The sequence below is a fragment of the Notechis scutatus genome, chromosome 16, assembly GCF_049901735.1.
Source record: "Notechis scutatus isolate UNSWTSFEM ecotype Mainland chromosome 16, rNotScu1.2, whole genome shotgun sequence".
Classification (NCBI taxonomy): Eukaryota; Metazoa; Chordata; class Lepidosauria; order Squamata; family Elapidae; genus Notechis; species Notechis scutatus.
Genome location: NC_142024.1, coordinates 8,180,001 through 8,192,500, shown reverse-complemented (window position 1 = coordinate 8,192,500; position 12,500 = coordinate 8,180,001). Strand labels below are relative to the sequence as shown.

Here is a 12,500-nt window from a genome sequence, read left to right as displayed (position 1 = left end):
CCAGCAAGCAGGAAAGAATGCAGGCAGCTCGCCCCTCCACATGTATGGCAGAAAGGTGAACCTCGGGTTAAGACACCGAACGGATGGTTGCAGGCCTCAGAATAATTCAGCACGAGAATTCTGGGCGCCGCTTTTTTCCAGGCAACCCTCCCTTTTCCTGACGATTCTGTTCAGGCCAAGCGAGGGCCGAGATATTTGGAAGGGGCATTGGTGCATGTGGGAGGCCGTCACGGAAGATCAGACAGATCTACTCTGCCTCTTAAGTCAACGGAGCGTGGAGGAGAATTGTTTTCCATGGATCCCGTCAGCGTCTGAATTTTTCATCCCGCGGTGCATAATTCTGCAATTCTCCTCTTGGGGTCTTTTTTCTTTAAAAAAAATTTCTTTTTCTAAAGGGGTGCTTCAGAAAATGGCCTTTGAGCCTCTTCAAAGCTGTCAAATGAAACAGATGGTTCACTTTTAAGGTCTGGAGAGCAACCGTTGCACGGTGGCAGATAAGAAAGTTCAAAACATCCTCAAAGATCCGTATCTCATCCTGGGCAACCCCCCCCTTTTTTTTTGAACTATGACCATCTGGCAGACGGTACAGAATAATAAAAACAAGGACAAATAGGCTGAAAAACAGCTTCTATCCCAGGGCAGGAGCTCTGCATAGTGCAATATTAATGCAATGTCCATGGTTTTCCATTCAGTTGCATAGAATGTGAAGGATGTGCGTTTGTGTTTATTTTCATAATCGTAATGTACATTGAAGATGGCATTTAATTTCGTTGTACGAGGCGCAGTGACAAGTAAACTAAAACTAAAACTAAACTAAGTTCCATAGCTCTTCTGCAGTTCTTGTTGACCCAGATTCCATTCTCCGGCCTTTAGTATTCGGAAGGTTTATCTCCAGCGTCCATGCTGGGGCACGGGGACTACATGGCCCGTATCGACTTGAAGGGAAAAGCCGGATCCCAGAAGCACACCTCAAATCTCCACCCCCACTGTGAACGGGCAAGTTCCCACGGCCAGCAGTCGTCCCCAAGACCTGGCTTGACACCCATCATCCCATCTCGATCCCTCTTGGTTTCCACGAATAGGAACGCGTCCGATTTGGCCTTTAGAGCAGGAAGCGAAGGCTCGGCCAGCTGCTCAGGAAAGGGGTTGGGTTACTGACCGTTGCACAGGTGGCCGCTTGTCCTGCTGACTGGAAAGATGGCTCAGTTTTTAATTAAAACTCTGTCCCGATACCCGGTTCATTAACTCCCGCTAGCGTAGCGCGGCCGGGGGTGGTGGAACGCGGGACAAAGAGAGTCTTGTTAGGCATCGCAGGCTCAGGTTTTTCTCCCCCTCCCAAGTTTGTCTTTCTTTTCTCCTATGCCTGGTCTCCCTGCATGGTCCTTCTTTTGTAGGCCCGTCTCAAAATAGTGGTCTCATTCATGCTCCGAAAGCCTGGGTCTTTACGGGAAGGTGGTCTCAGGTTTTGGGGTGGCGTGAGGCCAGGGTGGGCCTTCCTGAGCTGTAGGGTTCCTGAGATTGACCCATCAGGCAGGAGGACAACCCCCACCGGATGTCTTTGTAGGGGGAACCTCCGTGGCCCTTTGATTACCACTTCAGGAAGCATAATTAATATTGATAGGAATGCCTCAGACTAGCAAGCGCTTGTGAGTGTAATAAACAGTTCATATAGAATAGAATATAGGATAGGATAGGATAGGATAGGATAGAATAGGATTCAGAAAAGAATAAAAAAGAAAAGAAAATATGGACTGGAATGAAGAATAGGATAGGATAGGATAGGATATCTTCAGACAAATGGTTGTCCAACATCTTCTTAAAAACTTCCACTGTTGGAGCATTCACAACTTTTGGAGACAAGTTGTTCCACTGATTAATTGTTCTCACTGTCAGGAAATTCCTCCTTAGTTCTAAGTTGCTTCTCTCCTTGATTAGTTTCCACCCATTTATTGCTTCTTGTCCTGCCTTCTCAGGTGTTTTGGGGAATAGCTTGACTCCCTCTTCTTTGGGGCAGCCCCTGAGATGTTGGAACACTGCTATCATGTCACCCCTAGTCCTCCTTTTCATCAGACTAGACAAACCCAGTTCTAGCAACTGTTCTTTATATGTTTTAGCCTCCAGTCCCCTAATTGTTTGCTCTTCGCCCTCCAGCAATTTTCTATGGAGATTCTCAAGTCATCCAGGTCCTGGTTGTCCCAAAGGTGCTAGGCAACTGGACTTTTTGGTTTGTCTTTGAAGACGTTTTCGCTTCTCATCTAAGAAGCTTCTTCAGCTCTGACTGGATGGTGGGGAAGGGAAGGATTTATACTCCTTGCAGACAGCTGGTCATTTGCATCCTTTTATGCACAGACACCTCCAAGTGGCCTCAACAACTCGACTTGCTAAAAGGATGCAAATGACCAGCTGCAAAGAGAATAAATCCTTCCCTTCCCCCACCATCCAGTCAGAGCTGAAGAAGCTTTTTGGATGAGAAGCAAAATGTCTTCAGAGAAAAACCAGAAAGTCCAGTGGCCTCTTGAAAACAAAAGCACCTTTGGGACCTCAAGCCAACTGTTTCACTTGTTTCCAAAACAAACCTGGAGAAAGAATATGTCAGTGAAGACTCAGTGAAGGGTATCTTATATAAAGACACCTCCTTGGCTTTATAGGGATAAAGATGGAGACACCATATGAAGTGTTCCTTGTTTTTCAGTGATGTTCATGTGAATCGTACGCTTTTGAGCATGTCTCTTATTTGTTCAAACATGCCGGGGTTGTCTACTCAAACTGTTGACTTCTCTCCCAAGTTGTAGACAACCTCTCCCTGTCCTCACCCACCAGATCTTTCTATTCTTATTCTTAAAGGAAAGCCCAGATTTGGAATGTTTTTGCACCCAAAATTAGTGTTTAGTTAACACGCCTCTTTTGCAAGTATGTGCCAGCCTGTGTGAGAGAGAGGTTAGCTGAATAATGGACTAACTTTTAGAGTTAGTAACTCAAGGCTTATCTATAAGTGACTTGCCATTTGCTCTTTCAGCTCTGCATATATTATTTCAGCAATATCACCTCTTTTTTTTTTCTTTTAAAGGTACAGGTAATTCCCCCCCCCCCTTAACAATTCGGGAGGTGGTTGGCAGGTTGCCCAGAAAGCTCATTAAACACCACCCTGAGCATGAGCTAGTGGAAAAAATTAAGCTGCCATTCACGGTCAGCTTATTCTCTTAGCAGTTCTTAGGTTTCCATTATAAATATTTACCATTTTTGAAAGGTTCTTGCTCTGTCCCCTTCCAGGAATGGCTTTACAGCAAGTTTGGCAAGAAGCAGGCGCTGTACGACCCATCTGCAGACATGCCTACGCTTGAGTTGTGCAAGACCACAGGAGTAGCCCCCGCAAACGGGACGGGAGCTGAGCGTTGCCCCTGGTCTGTGTACACAACCCTGCGCGTCCCAAAGGTGTTTTTCCAGAAGGCAACTGGTCTTTCTTGGTTTTCTTTTTCCCTTCGAAAATGTTTTGCTTCTCATGCCAAGAAGCTTCTCCAGTTCTCCAAAAGCCAAGAAAGTCCAGTTGTCTTTTGGAAAAGCACCTTCCTAAGAGGACAACTGTGACCCAGATGATTGAGACTCTCCAGAGACACAACCGTGTGCGGTTGTGCAGAAGAGAGGTTGCAAGCAGCGCGTTCCAATCACTGCGCATCAGCCTGTTGAGACTTAAACCTTATTCTTCCCTCCAGATGTTGAGAAGGCCACTGAACGGGGCCGCTGGACTGCCGTGGCAAGACCTTTCCTTTGTGGTGGTCTCCCTCTGGCTTGGCAGGAAAAAAGTTCCATTCCCTTATTTGGGGGCCTCTGTTGCTTGTGACTTGTGCGCTCGCTCGTGCTGATTGAGGATGCTTGACGTTTTTTGGACTGAGCGAGGGTTAGTTTTTTTTAAAGGTAGCATTTTACACAAGATGACAGACAGAAGGAACATCGAATCCTGAATGAAACTGATTTATCAGATATCTGAAAGAATAGGAATAGAATAGAATAGAATAGAATAGAATAGAATAGAATAGAATAGAATAGAATAGAATAGAGAATACAGAATACAGAATACAGAATAGAGAAGAGAAAATAGAATAGAGAATGGAGAATGGAGAATGGTGAATAGAGAGTAAAGAATAGAGAAGAAAATAGAAGAGAGAAGCAAAGAAAGAATAAAAGAGAAGAGAAGACAAGAGAAGAGAAGAGAGAGAATAGAATAGAATAGAATAGAATAGAATAGAATAGAGGATAGAGAATACAGAATAGAGAATAGAGAATAGAGAATACAGAATACAGAATAGAGAAGAGAAGAGAAAATAGAATAGAGAATGGAGAATGGTGAATAGAGAGTAAAGAATACAGAAGAAAATAGAGAGAAGAGAGAAGAGAAGAGAGAAGCAAAGAAAAAAAGAATAAAACAGAAGAGAAGAGAAGAGAAGAGAGAGAAGATAGAATAGAATAGAATAGAATAGAATAGAATAGAATAGAATAGAATAGAATAGAGAATACAGAATACAGAATAGAGAAGAGAAAATAGAATAGAGAATGGAGAATGGAGAATGGTGAATAGAGAGTAAAGAATAGAGAAGAAAATAGAAGAGAGAAGCAAAGAAAGAATAAAAGAGAAGAGAAGACAAGAGAAGAGAAGAGAGAGAATAGAATAGAATAGAATAGAATAGAATAGAGGATAGAGAATACAGAATAGAGAATAGAGAATACAGAATACAGAATACAGAATAGAGAGAGAGAAGAGAAAATAGAATAGAGAATGGAGAATGGTGAATAGAGAGTAAAGAATACAGAAGAAAATAGAGAGAAGAGAGAAGAGAAGAGAGAAGCAAAGAAAAAAAGAATAAAACAGAAGAGAAGAGAAGAGAAGAGAGAAGATAGAATAGAATAGAATAGAATAGAATAGAATAGAATAGAGACGACAGACGAGAGAATAGAGAATAGAATATATTGTAGGCGATTCCTACAAGAGTAGAGTAGAGCAGAATATGGAATGGAATGGAACAGAGAGTAGAAAAAATAGAATAGAATACAGAAGAGAGAGAAAGAATAGAATAGAGCAGAGCTGGAGGGGGCCTTGGAGATCTTCTAGTCCAGCCCCTTGCTCAAGCAGGAGAACCTATACCATCTCAGACAAGTGGCTGTCCAGTCTCTTCTTAAAAAACCTCCAGTGATGGAGCAGCCACACCTTCTGGTGGCAAGCCGTTCCACTGGTTAATTGTCCTCGCTGTTAACGAAGCTTCTCTTTAATTCCAGGTTGCTCGTCTCTCTGATTAGTTTCCAACCATGGTTTCTTGTCCTGCCTTCTGGTGCTTTGGAGAATAGCTTGACCCCCCTCTTCTTTGTGGCAGCCCCTCAAATACTGGAAGACTGGTATCCTGTCACCTCTAATTCTTCTTTTCTTTAGACTAGCCAGACCTAAAACCTGCAGCCGTTTCTCTCGTATGGTTTAGTCTCCAGGTCTTTGATCATCTTAGTTGATCATCTTAATTGAATGAAGGGTGATACCAGTGAAAAGGCTGAGCAGTCTATTCTCCCCTTGGTGGGAAAGTTTTATGAACGTGTATGTGAACTAAAAGCAGAGTGTGTGTGTGTGGAGGGGTGGAAACGGCATCGCTCGGCTGTCTTTTATGGAAAAATTGCCATTTGCTAATCTCTCCTCTGCCCCATTAAAACAAAACACATTTTTATCTGCCTTTCGTCATCCCCTCAAAAGCAGAGATCAAAGCCAAAACCGAGACCCGGTTTAGATAAGAGCAGTGCAGAATGGTAGCCCTCACCTCATCCTGGGCTCTCTTTTTTTTTTTTTGGGAACTATTACCATCTGGCAGACAGCACAGGATAATCAGAAACAAGGACAAATAGGCTGAAAAACAGCTTCTATCCCAGAGCAGTAACTCTATTAAATTCCTACTGTATATAGTGCAGTATTAATGCAATGTCAGGGGTTTCCAATTCAGCGGTATGGAATGCGAAGGATGTGTGCTTGTGTTTTATTTTTATGGTTATAAAATTTCATTGTACGAGGTGCAACGACAGTAAAAGTAAAGTTTAAACTAAACTAAACTATAAACTAAACTAAACTAGTCTACAGTGGAAGTGGCTTTTTAAAAACCAAACCAGACTGTTCTTCCCACAAGTTTTTGGGGGAGGCCGACTCCATAAAGACGAAGGCTCTCTTGTCTTCAGATATCCCAATAGGAGGGGAGTGGGATTTCGGAGGAAGGCTTGAGTGGAGAAAGCGGGGAGTCCTGCAGATCTTCTGCGTTGCTTCTACTGGGTGGAGGTAATAAGCCCAATTCAGAAGCGATGCAAGAGGGAAGCCCAGAGGCCTGGCTGCGTTTGCCCCGACTGATGTCTCCCTGCCCTCCTCCTCTTCCTCAGGTTCCCAGCCTTTGTGAAGACCTCCTGTCCTCGGTGGACCAGCCTCTGAAGATTGCCCGAGACAAAGTGGTGGGCAAGGACTACCTTCTGTGCGATTACAACCGGGATGGCGATTCCTACAGGTGAGACACGGTCAAGTTCCTTCCTCTCCACAGGATCTGACTGACACGCCTGCCTCCGGTTTGGGGCAAACACAGGTAGCCCCCGACTTCACCGTGGTTCGTTTCGCGACCATTCGAAGTTACAACGGCACCTCTGGCAGCATCCCCACAGTCATCACGAAATCCAGACCCTTGGCAACCGCTTCACATTTACGACGGTCGCAGGGTCCTGGGATTTCCCTTTTCACGGTCTTCTAACAAGCCAAACGAACGAGAAAGCCAGATTTGCTTTAACAAACGCAGAGATTTGCTTAGCGAGGAAAGTCGTTAAAAACGGGGTGAAACTCACTGGACAAAGGTCTCACTTAGCAATGTACGTTTCGGGCTCCGTCGTGCGGTCGTAACCCAAGGGCTGTCGATAGTGTTCCTTTTATTTTCAGCTCTATACCTGACAGGTGTGGGCTCTCCCAGTCATGCTACACCAGGAATTGTGTAGCACCTGAAGGCACAGGTGGACAAAAAAAAAGACACGGTTCATTTGCAGCAAGAGGTGTGATGCACACCTGTTGCCAATCGATGGGCTTGCAGATGTAGAAGCATGTACCCTGTTTCCCCGAAAATACGACCTACCCTGGAAGTGAGTCCTAGCTTGATTTTTACACGTGCACCCAATATAAGCCCTACCCCCAAAATAAGCCCTAAATAAATTGAGTGGATGAGTAAAAATTAAGCTAGGGTGAGGATGGGTGGTGGTGGAGCTGCCCTACTACTTACCTTTGGACAGTTGTAGCCAGGCCTTACGCACCCCGACACCTGCCTTAACGGCCTGTTTCTTCTGCAGCTGGCAAGGCTGGCAAGGCTTTCCTGAAGGCCTCTGGTGCTGGTAACAAAGCTCAGGATCGATCCAGAGCTCTTGTTATCGGCTGCAGAGGCCTTCAGGAAAGCCTTGCCGGCTGCAGAAGAAGCTCCTGAAGGCCTCTGACAGCAAAAAGGAGGCCGGGGGCTGAAGCGTGCAAGTGAGGTTAGTCAGTGGATGACTTCTCCCCAAAAATAAGGCCCGGTGCCTTTTTTTGGTGGCAAAAAAAAATATATTATAAGACAGGGTCTTATTTTTGGGAAAACACGGTAGGAGTTTCCTGGAGATGAGATGCCGTGAAACATCTACTACTGGTAGAACTCAGAGTCCTTGACTTACGACCACAATCAAGCCCAATAGTTCTGTTGCAAAGCAGGACTTTGTTAAGCGAGTTTTGCCCCATTTTACGGCCTCCCTTGCCCCTGTTGTTAAAGGGAATCACTGCCGTCAAGCTAGGAATACGGCGGTTAACTGAAGCTGGCTTCCCTGTTGACTTCGCTCGTCGGAAGGTCGCCAAAGAGGATCACGCGACCCCAGGACTCTGCGACCATCGTAAATGCGAGTCAGTTGCCCGGGCGTCCGAATGTTGTTCATGTGGTGATGCTGCAACAATCGTCAGTGTGAAAAACTTTCCTAAGTCGCTTCTTTCAGCGTCCGTGGTAACTTCCAACCGTCCTAAACTAATGGTTGCAAGTCTACCTGTGCTGCTATTTTCTTTACGCAGAGGTCGGCGAGCTCATATCCGATAAGTGACTAAACTCTCCTCTTGTTCTGACCAAGGCTTCCTTAGAAAGCATAAAACATGACCTTCGTTCCGGCAAAGCCTCTTTTATTTCCACGGCTGGGAATTACGCCCATTCCCAGCCTGCAAGGCTTCACAAACAGTCTTCCAGGGAATGTTGATAAACACCCCCCTCTTATCGCACTTGGAATGCGGCCAGAGAGCCAGGGCAAGGCCAAAGGTGACGCAGAGTCAAACAGAACTTTTCAAAGCTTGGAACCTATGAACTAGTTGCTTCCTGCAAAAGCTCACATCCCCTTCGCTCCTCTTTTTGTGTCTCATGGGAGGGGCCAATCATCTCCGAGGTGGGGGCCTTACTCCTGAGTCGACCCTGCTTTCCCAGCTGTTCTTGTCTTCTGGTAGCCCCGTGCATGCGCAAGCTGGGAACTGGGTCCAAAAGCTCCCCTGCCTCACTGCTGTCGGAGCCGGAAGGCAGCCAATGACTGCCAGCCTGCCCTGGCCCCCATCTCTACCTCCGACGACGCAGAGCCCTCGTCTGAGCCCTCCCCAGCCTCCAAGACTGGCCCAGGTTCCTCCCCAACCTGTCCGACTCACATCACTTCTGCCAGACAGGCCCTGTTCCCCTCCGCACCCACCGTGGCGGGAAACACACCTGGGGAACGTCAAGCAGCAGCCACAACCCCTGGAGGAGGAAGGGGATTCCTCCCTGCTCTCCTATAACCTCCTCGTTTTTGTGTGTGTGTGTTTTTTAATCGCTGTCCTGGAACTCTTCTTCTGTGTGGTGGTGGGAAGGTTTGCATCTTCCAAGAGGCTGCTCGACAGGACTTTGCTGCGACAGAAACCATGTGAGGGGAGGCCAGGGATCACCTCCCGGTCCTCTCATCCCAGGGGGGCGGGCGGTGTCTGTCTCTGTGTGTGTGTGCGTGCGCGCGCCCCCATCTGCCTTTCCTCAGAACCACCTCCTTGAAATCTGTCTCCAGCACTTGCTTGCTGTAAAAGTGCTTTTTTGGGGGGTGGTAACGCAGGGGGGTTTCCGGTGGATAAAGTTACCGCCCTTCCCCAGCATTCTTTTCTTCTTATCCCTTTTATGAGGAGCGAGTTAGGACACTTTGTGCGTGCGTGTGTGTGTGTGTTCTACGGGCCAGGAAAGGGCTTGTGTAGCTCTGGAATCCCACGCGGGGCGTTTTTGTGGTTTGCTAACCGTGCCTCTCTTACCTTGCTGAAGGAGAACGAGGATAGCGGTGGACACACAAGCCCAGGGGTTGGCAACCTTAAAACACTCAAGGAGCCACTTGGACCCGTTTCCCAAAGGGAAAAACAACAACAACAGGAGCCACAAAAGTCCTAACTGGAAGCCCCCCCCCTGTTCAGTTCTGGAGCTGACCGGAAGTCCGGTTCCCCCACCATCGAGTCTCCTCCTAGCGCCGTGTCCTTTTTCCTCTACCTGCCCTTACCAATAGCCCTATCCATCGTGGAGCCGACTGGAAAACCCGCCCCTTGCCATAGTCGTCTCCTGGTGCGCTGTACAAGTTTCCTTCGCCGCCCCCTTAACCGGAAGCTCCTCTCAAAATTGTGCTGCCAACCGGGGACAGGGAGCCGCAGCAGAGGGATGAAAGAGCCCCATGCAGCTCTAGAGCCACGGGTGGCTGACCCCTGCACAAGCCCCTTGTCAGGGGTCCCCCTGCGCCCAGTTACAAAATGGGCATTCTTAACTCAGGGTGAAAGAATGAACTCCCTCGCTTACGCAAAGGGAAGCAAATTATTTGGCGCAAGCCCCCAGCCCTCATTTGAACATATGGACTTTAACCGTTTCCGCCGTAAGGTGCCTCTAACAACATCCGAAACCGTTAACAAAAAAAACAAAAAAAAGCCCAAGCGTACGCGGCTAATTCAAAGCAGTAACATCTACGGAGCTGGCAGCTTGGTTTAAAAAAAAAATAAAAATAAAAAATAAAATAAACAACCCAGGTCCAACAGAACCGCTGAGCTACAACTGGGGGGAGTCAGTCGTGGGTGTTGCCCTCCTGCTGACAGATCATGGGAAAGAGGATTTCGTGGGGGATTTTTCCTGTTTGCGCTTCATCCCTGTCCTGTCTCTGAATTTATCGGAAGACACGTCAGAGGAGGGGTTACCTGCACTATTATGGGGTGGGAGCCCCCTTTTCTTTGTTGCAGGCCTCCCTCCCCCCCTCTGAAATGGTATATAGGGTTTCCTTCCTAAGCAGGGGGCTGGACTAGAAGACCTCCAAGGTCCCTTCCAACTCCTCTTCTCTTCTCTTCTCTTCTCTTCTCTTCTATTCTATTCTATTCTATTCTATTCTATTCTTATTCCTATTCTACTCTACTCTACTCTACTCTACTCTAATTCTATTCTATTCTATTCTATTCTATTCTACATTCCAATATCCATTCCATTCCATTCCATTCTATTTAATTCTAATTCTATTATTCTACTCTACTCTACTCTACTCTACTCTACTCTACTCTAATTCTATTCTATTCTATTCTATTCTATTCTATTCTATTCTATTCTATTCTATTCTAATTCTAATTCTAATTCTAATTCTATTCTGATTCTATTCTACTCTACTCTACTCTAATTCTATTCTATTCTAATTCTAATTCTATTCTATTCTACATTCCAATATCCATTCCATTCTATTTAATTCTAATTCTATTATTCTACTCTACTCTACTCTACTCTACTCTACTCTACTCTACTCTACTCTACTCTACTCTACTCTCATTCTATTCTATTCTATTCTATTCTATTCTATTCTATTCTAATTCTATTCTAATTCTGATTCTATTCTACTCTACTCTACTCTACTCTCATTCTATTCTATTCTAATTCTATTCTAATTCTATTCTATTCTACATTCCAATATCCATTCCATTCCATTCTATTTAATTCTAATTCTATTATTCTATTCTACTCTACTCTACTCTACTCTACTCTACTCTACTCTACTCTACTCTAATTCTATTCTATTCTATTCTAATTCTAATTCTAATTCTAATTCTAATTCTAATTCTAATTCTATTCTGATTCTATTCTACTCTACTCTACTCTAATTCTATTCTATTCTAATTCTAATTCTATTCTATTCTACATTCCAATATCCATTCCATTCTATTTAATTCTAATTCTATTATTCTACTCTACTCTACTCTACTCTACTCTACTCTACTCTACTCTACTCTAATTCTATTCTATTCTATTCTATTCTATTCTATTCTATTCTATTCTATTCTATTCTAATTCTATTCTAATTCTGATTCTATTCTACTCTACTCTACTCTACTCTCATTCTATTCTATTCTAATTCTATTCTAATTCTATTCTATTCTACATTCCAATATCCATTCCATTCCATTCTATTTAATTCTAATTCTATTATTCTACTCTACTCTACTCTACTCTACTCTACTCTACTCTACTCTACTCTACTCTACTCTACTCTACTCTATTCTTCATTCCATTCCATTCTATTCATTTCTATTCCTGTTCTATTTCTATTCTCTCGTCGGCTGGGTTGCTTTAATGCGGTTCAAACGATTTTCTTCCCAGCCCCCTGCTCCTCCTGCCCCTGTAGGCTGGAGCCCTAGACCCCCCTCCCCCCCCCCGCCCCAAGTAACCTGCGCTGGGTCTGTTCTCCGTGCCAGTCCTTGCAACTGCAGCATCTCGCGGGGGTGGGGGGGACTCTTGACGTGGGATGAAAATCATACCTTTCTCCTCTCCCCCCTTCCTTCCTTCCACAGGTCACCCTGGAGCAACAAATACGACCCGCCGTTGGAAGATGGCGCCATGCCTTCGGCTCGCCTGCGGAAACTCGAGGTGGAGGCCAACAATGCCTTTGACCAGTACAGAGACTTGTACGTTGACCCCTTCTCTTGGTGTGTGTGGGGGGGGTTGTGGGGTGGCTGGTAAAGAGGGGGGGACACGGTAGGAGTGGTGGCCCGTGTTAGGGAGACTTTTAGGGAGCTAGATTTGCCCCCACAAAGAGCCCCCCACCTTCCTTACACGCCTGCTTATTTTTGCCCTGCGCAGCTCTTTTCGTAGGAGGAACTCAGCCTTTCCCGAGGCGGCCATTCCAGTCCTCCCCTCCCCTTCCCTCCCCTTCCCCGCTTGTGGCATTGCGAGCCAAAACTTAAGCCAGTCTTAAGTTACAGGAAAGAACCTGCTGCCACCGGTTTGGAATGTCTCAAGAATAATAAGAAGCCCATTTCCTATTCATCAAGGTTTAATCCTCCCCCCTTTGGCAAACCCATTTTTTAAGGGGGCTTTCTTTCAAATGGAGTTAGAGGGAGATCGACCTGAGTGGGGAGGGGCTCGAAGCTGTTTGCTTCCTTGTCTGGGAGGGAGGGAGGGGGTGAATATGGCCAGGACTTAGCTGGAGATCTA

At 45.7% G+C, this 12,500-nt stretch overlaps 1 protein-coding gene across 1 annotated transcript in view; it reads left to right on the top strand.

Moving 5' to 3' along the window:
* CAPZB (capping actin protein of muscle Z-line subunit beta) overlaps window positions 1-12,500 on the top strand; it is a 56,435-nt gene that overhangs the window by 24,002 nt on the left and 19,933 nt on the right. Inside the window, exons 3-4 of the mRNA XM_087944812.1 lie at window positions 6,397-6,518; window positions 11,858-11,971. Of these exons, the coding sequence (XP_087800938.1) occupies window positions 6,397-6,518; window positions 11,858-11,971 (236 nt within the window). The remainder of the gene's footprint in view (window positions 1-6,396; window positions 6,519-11,857; window positions 11,972-12,500) is intronic.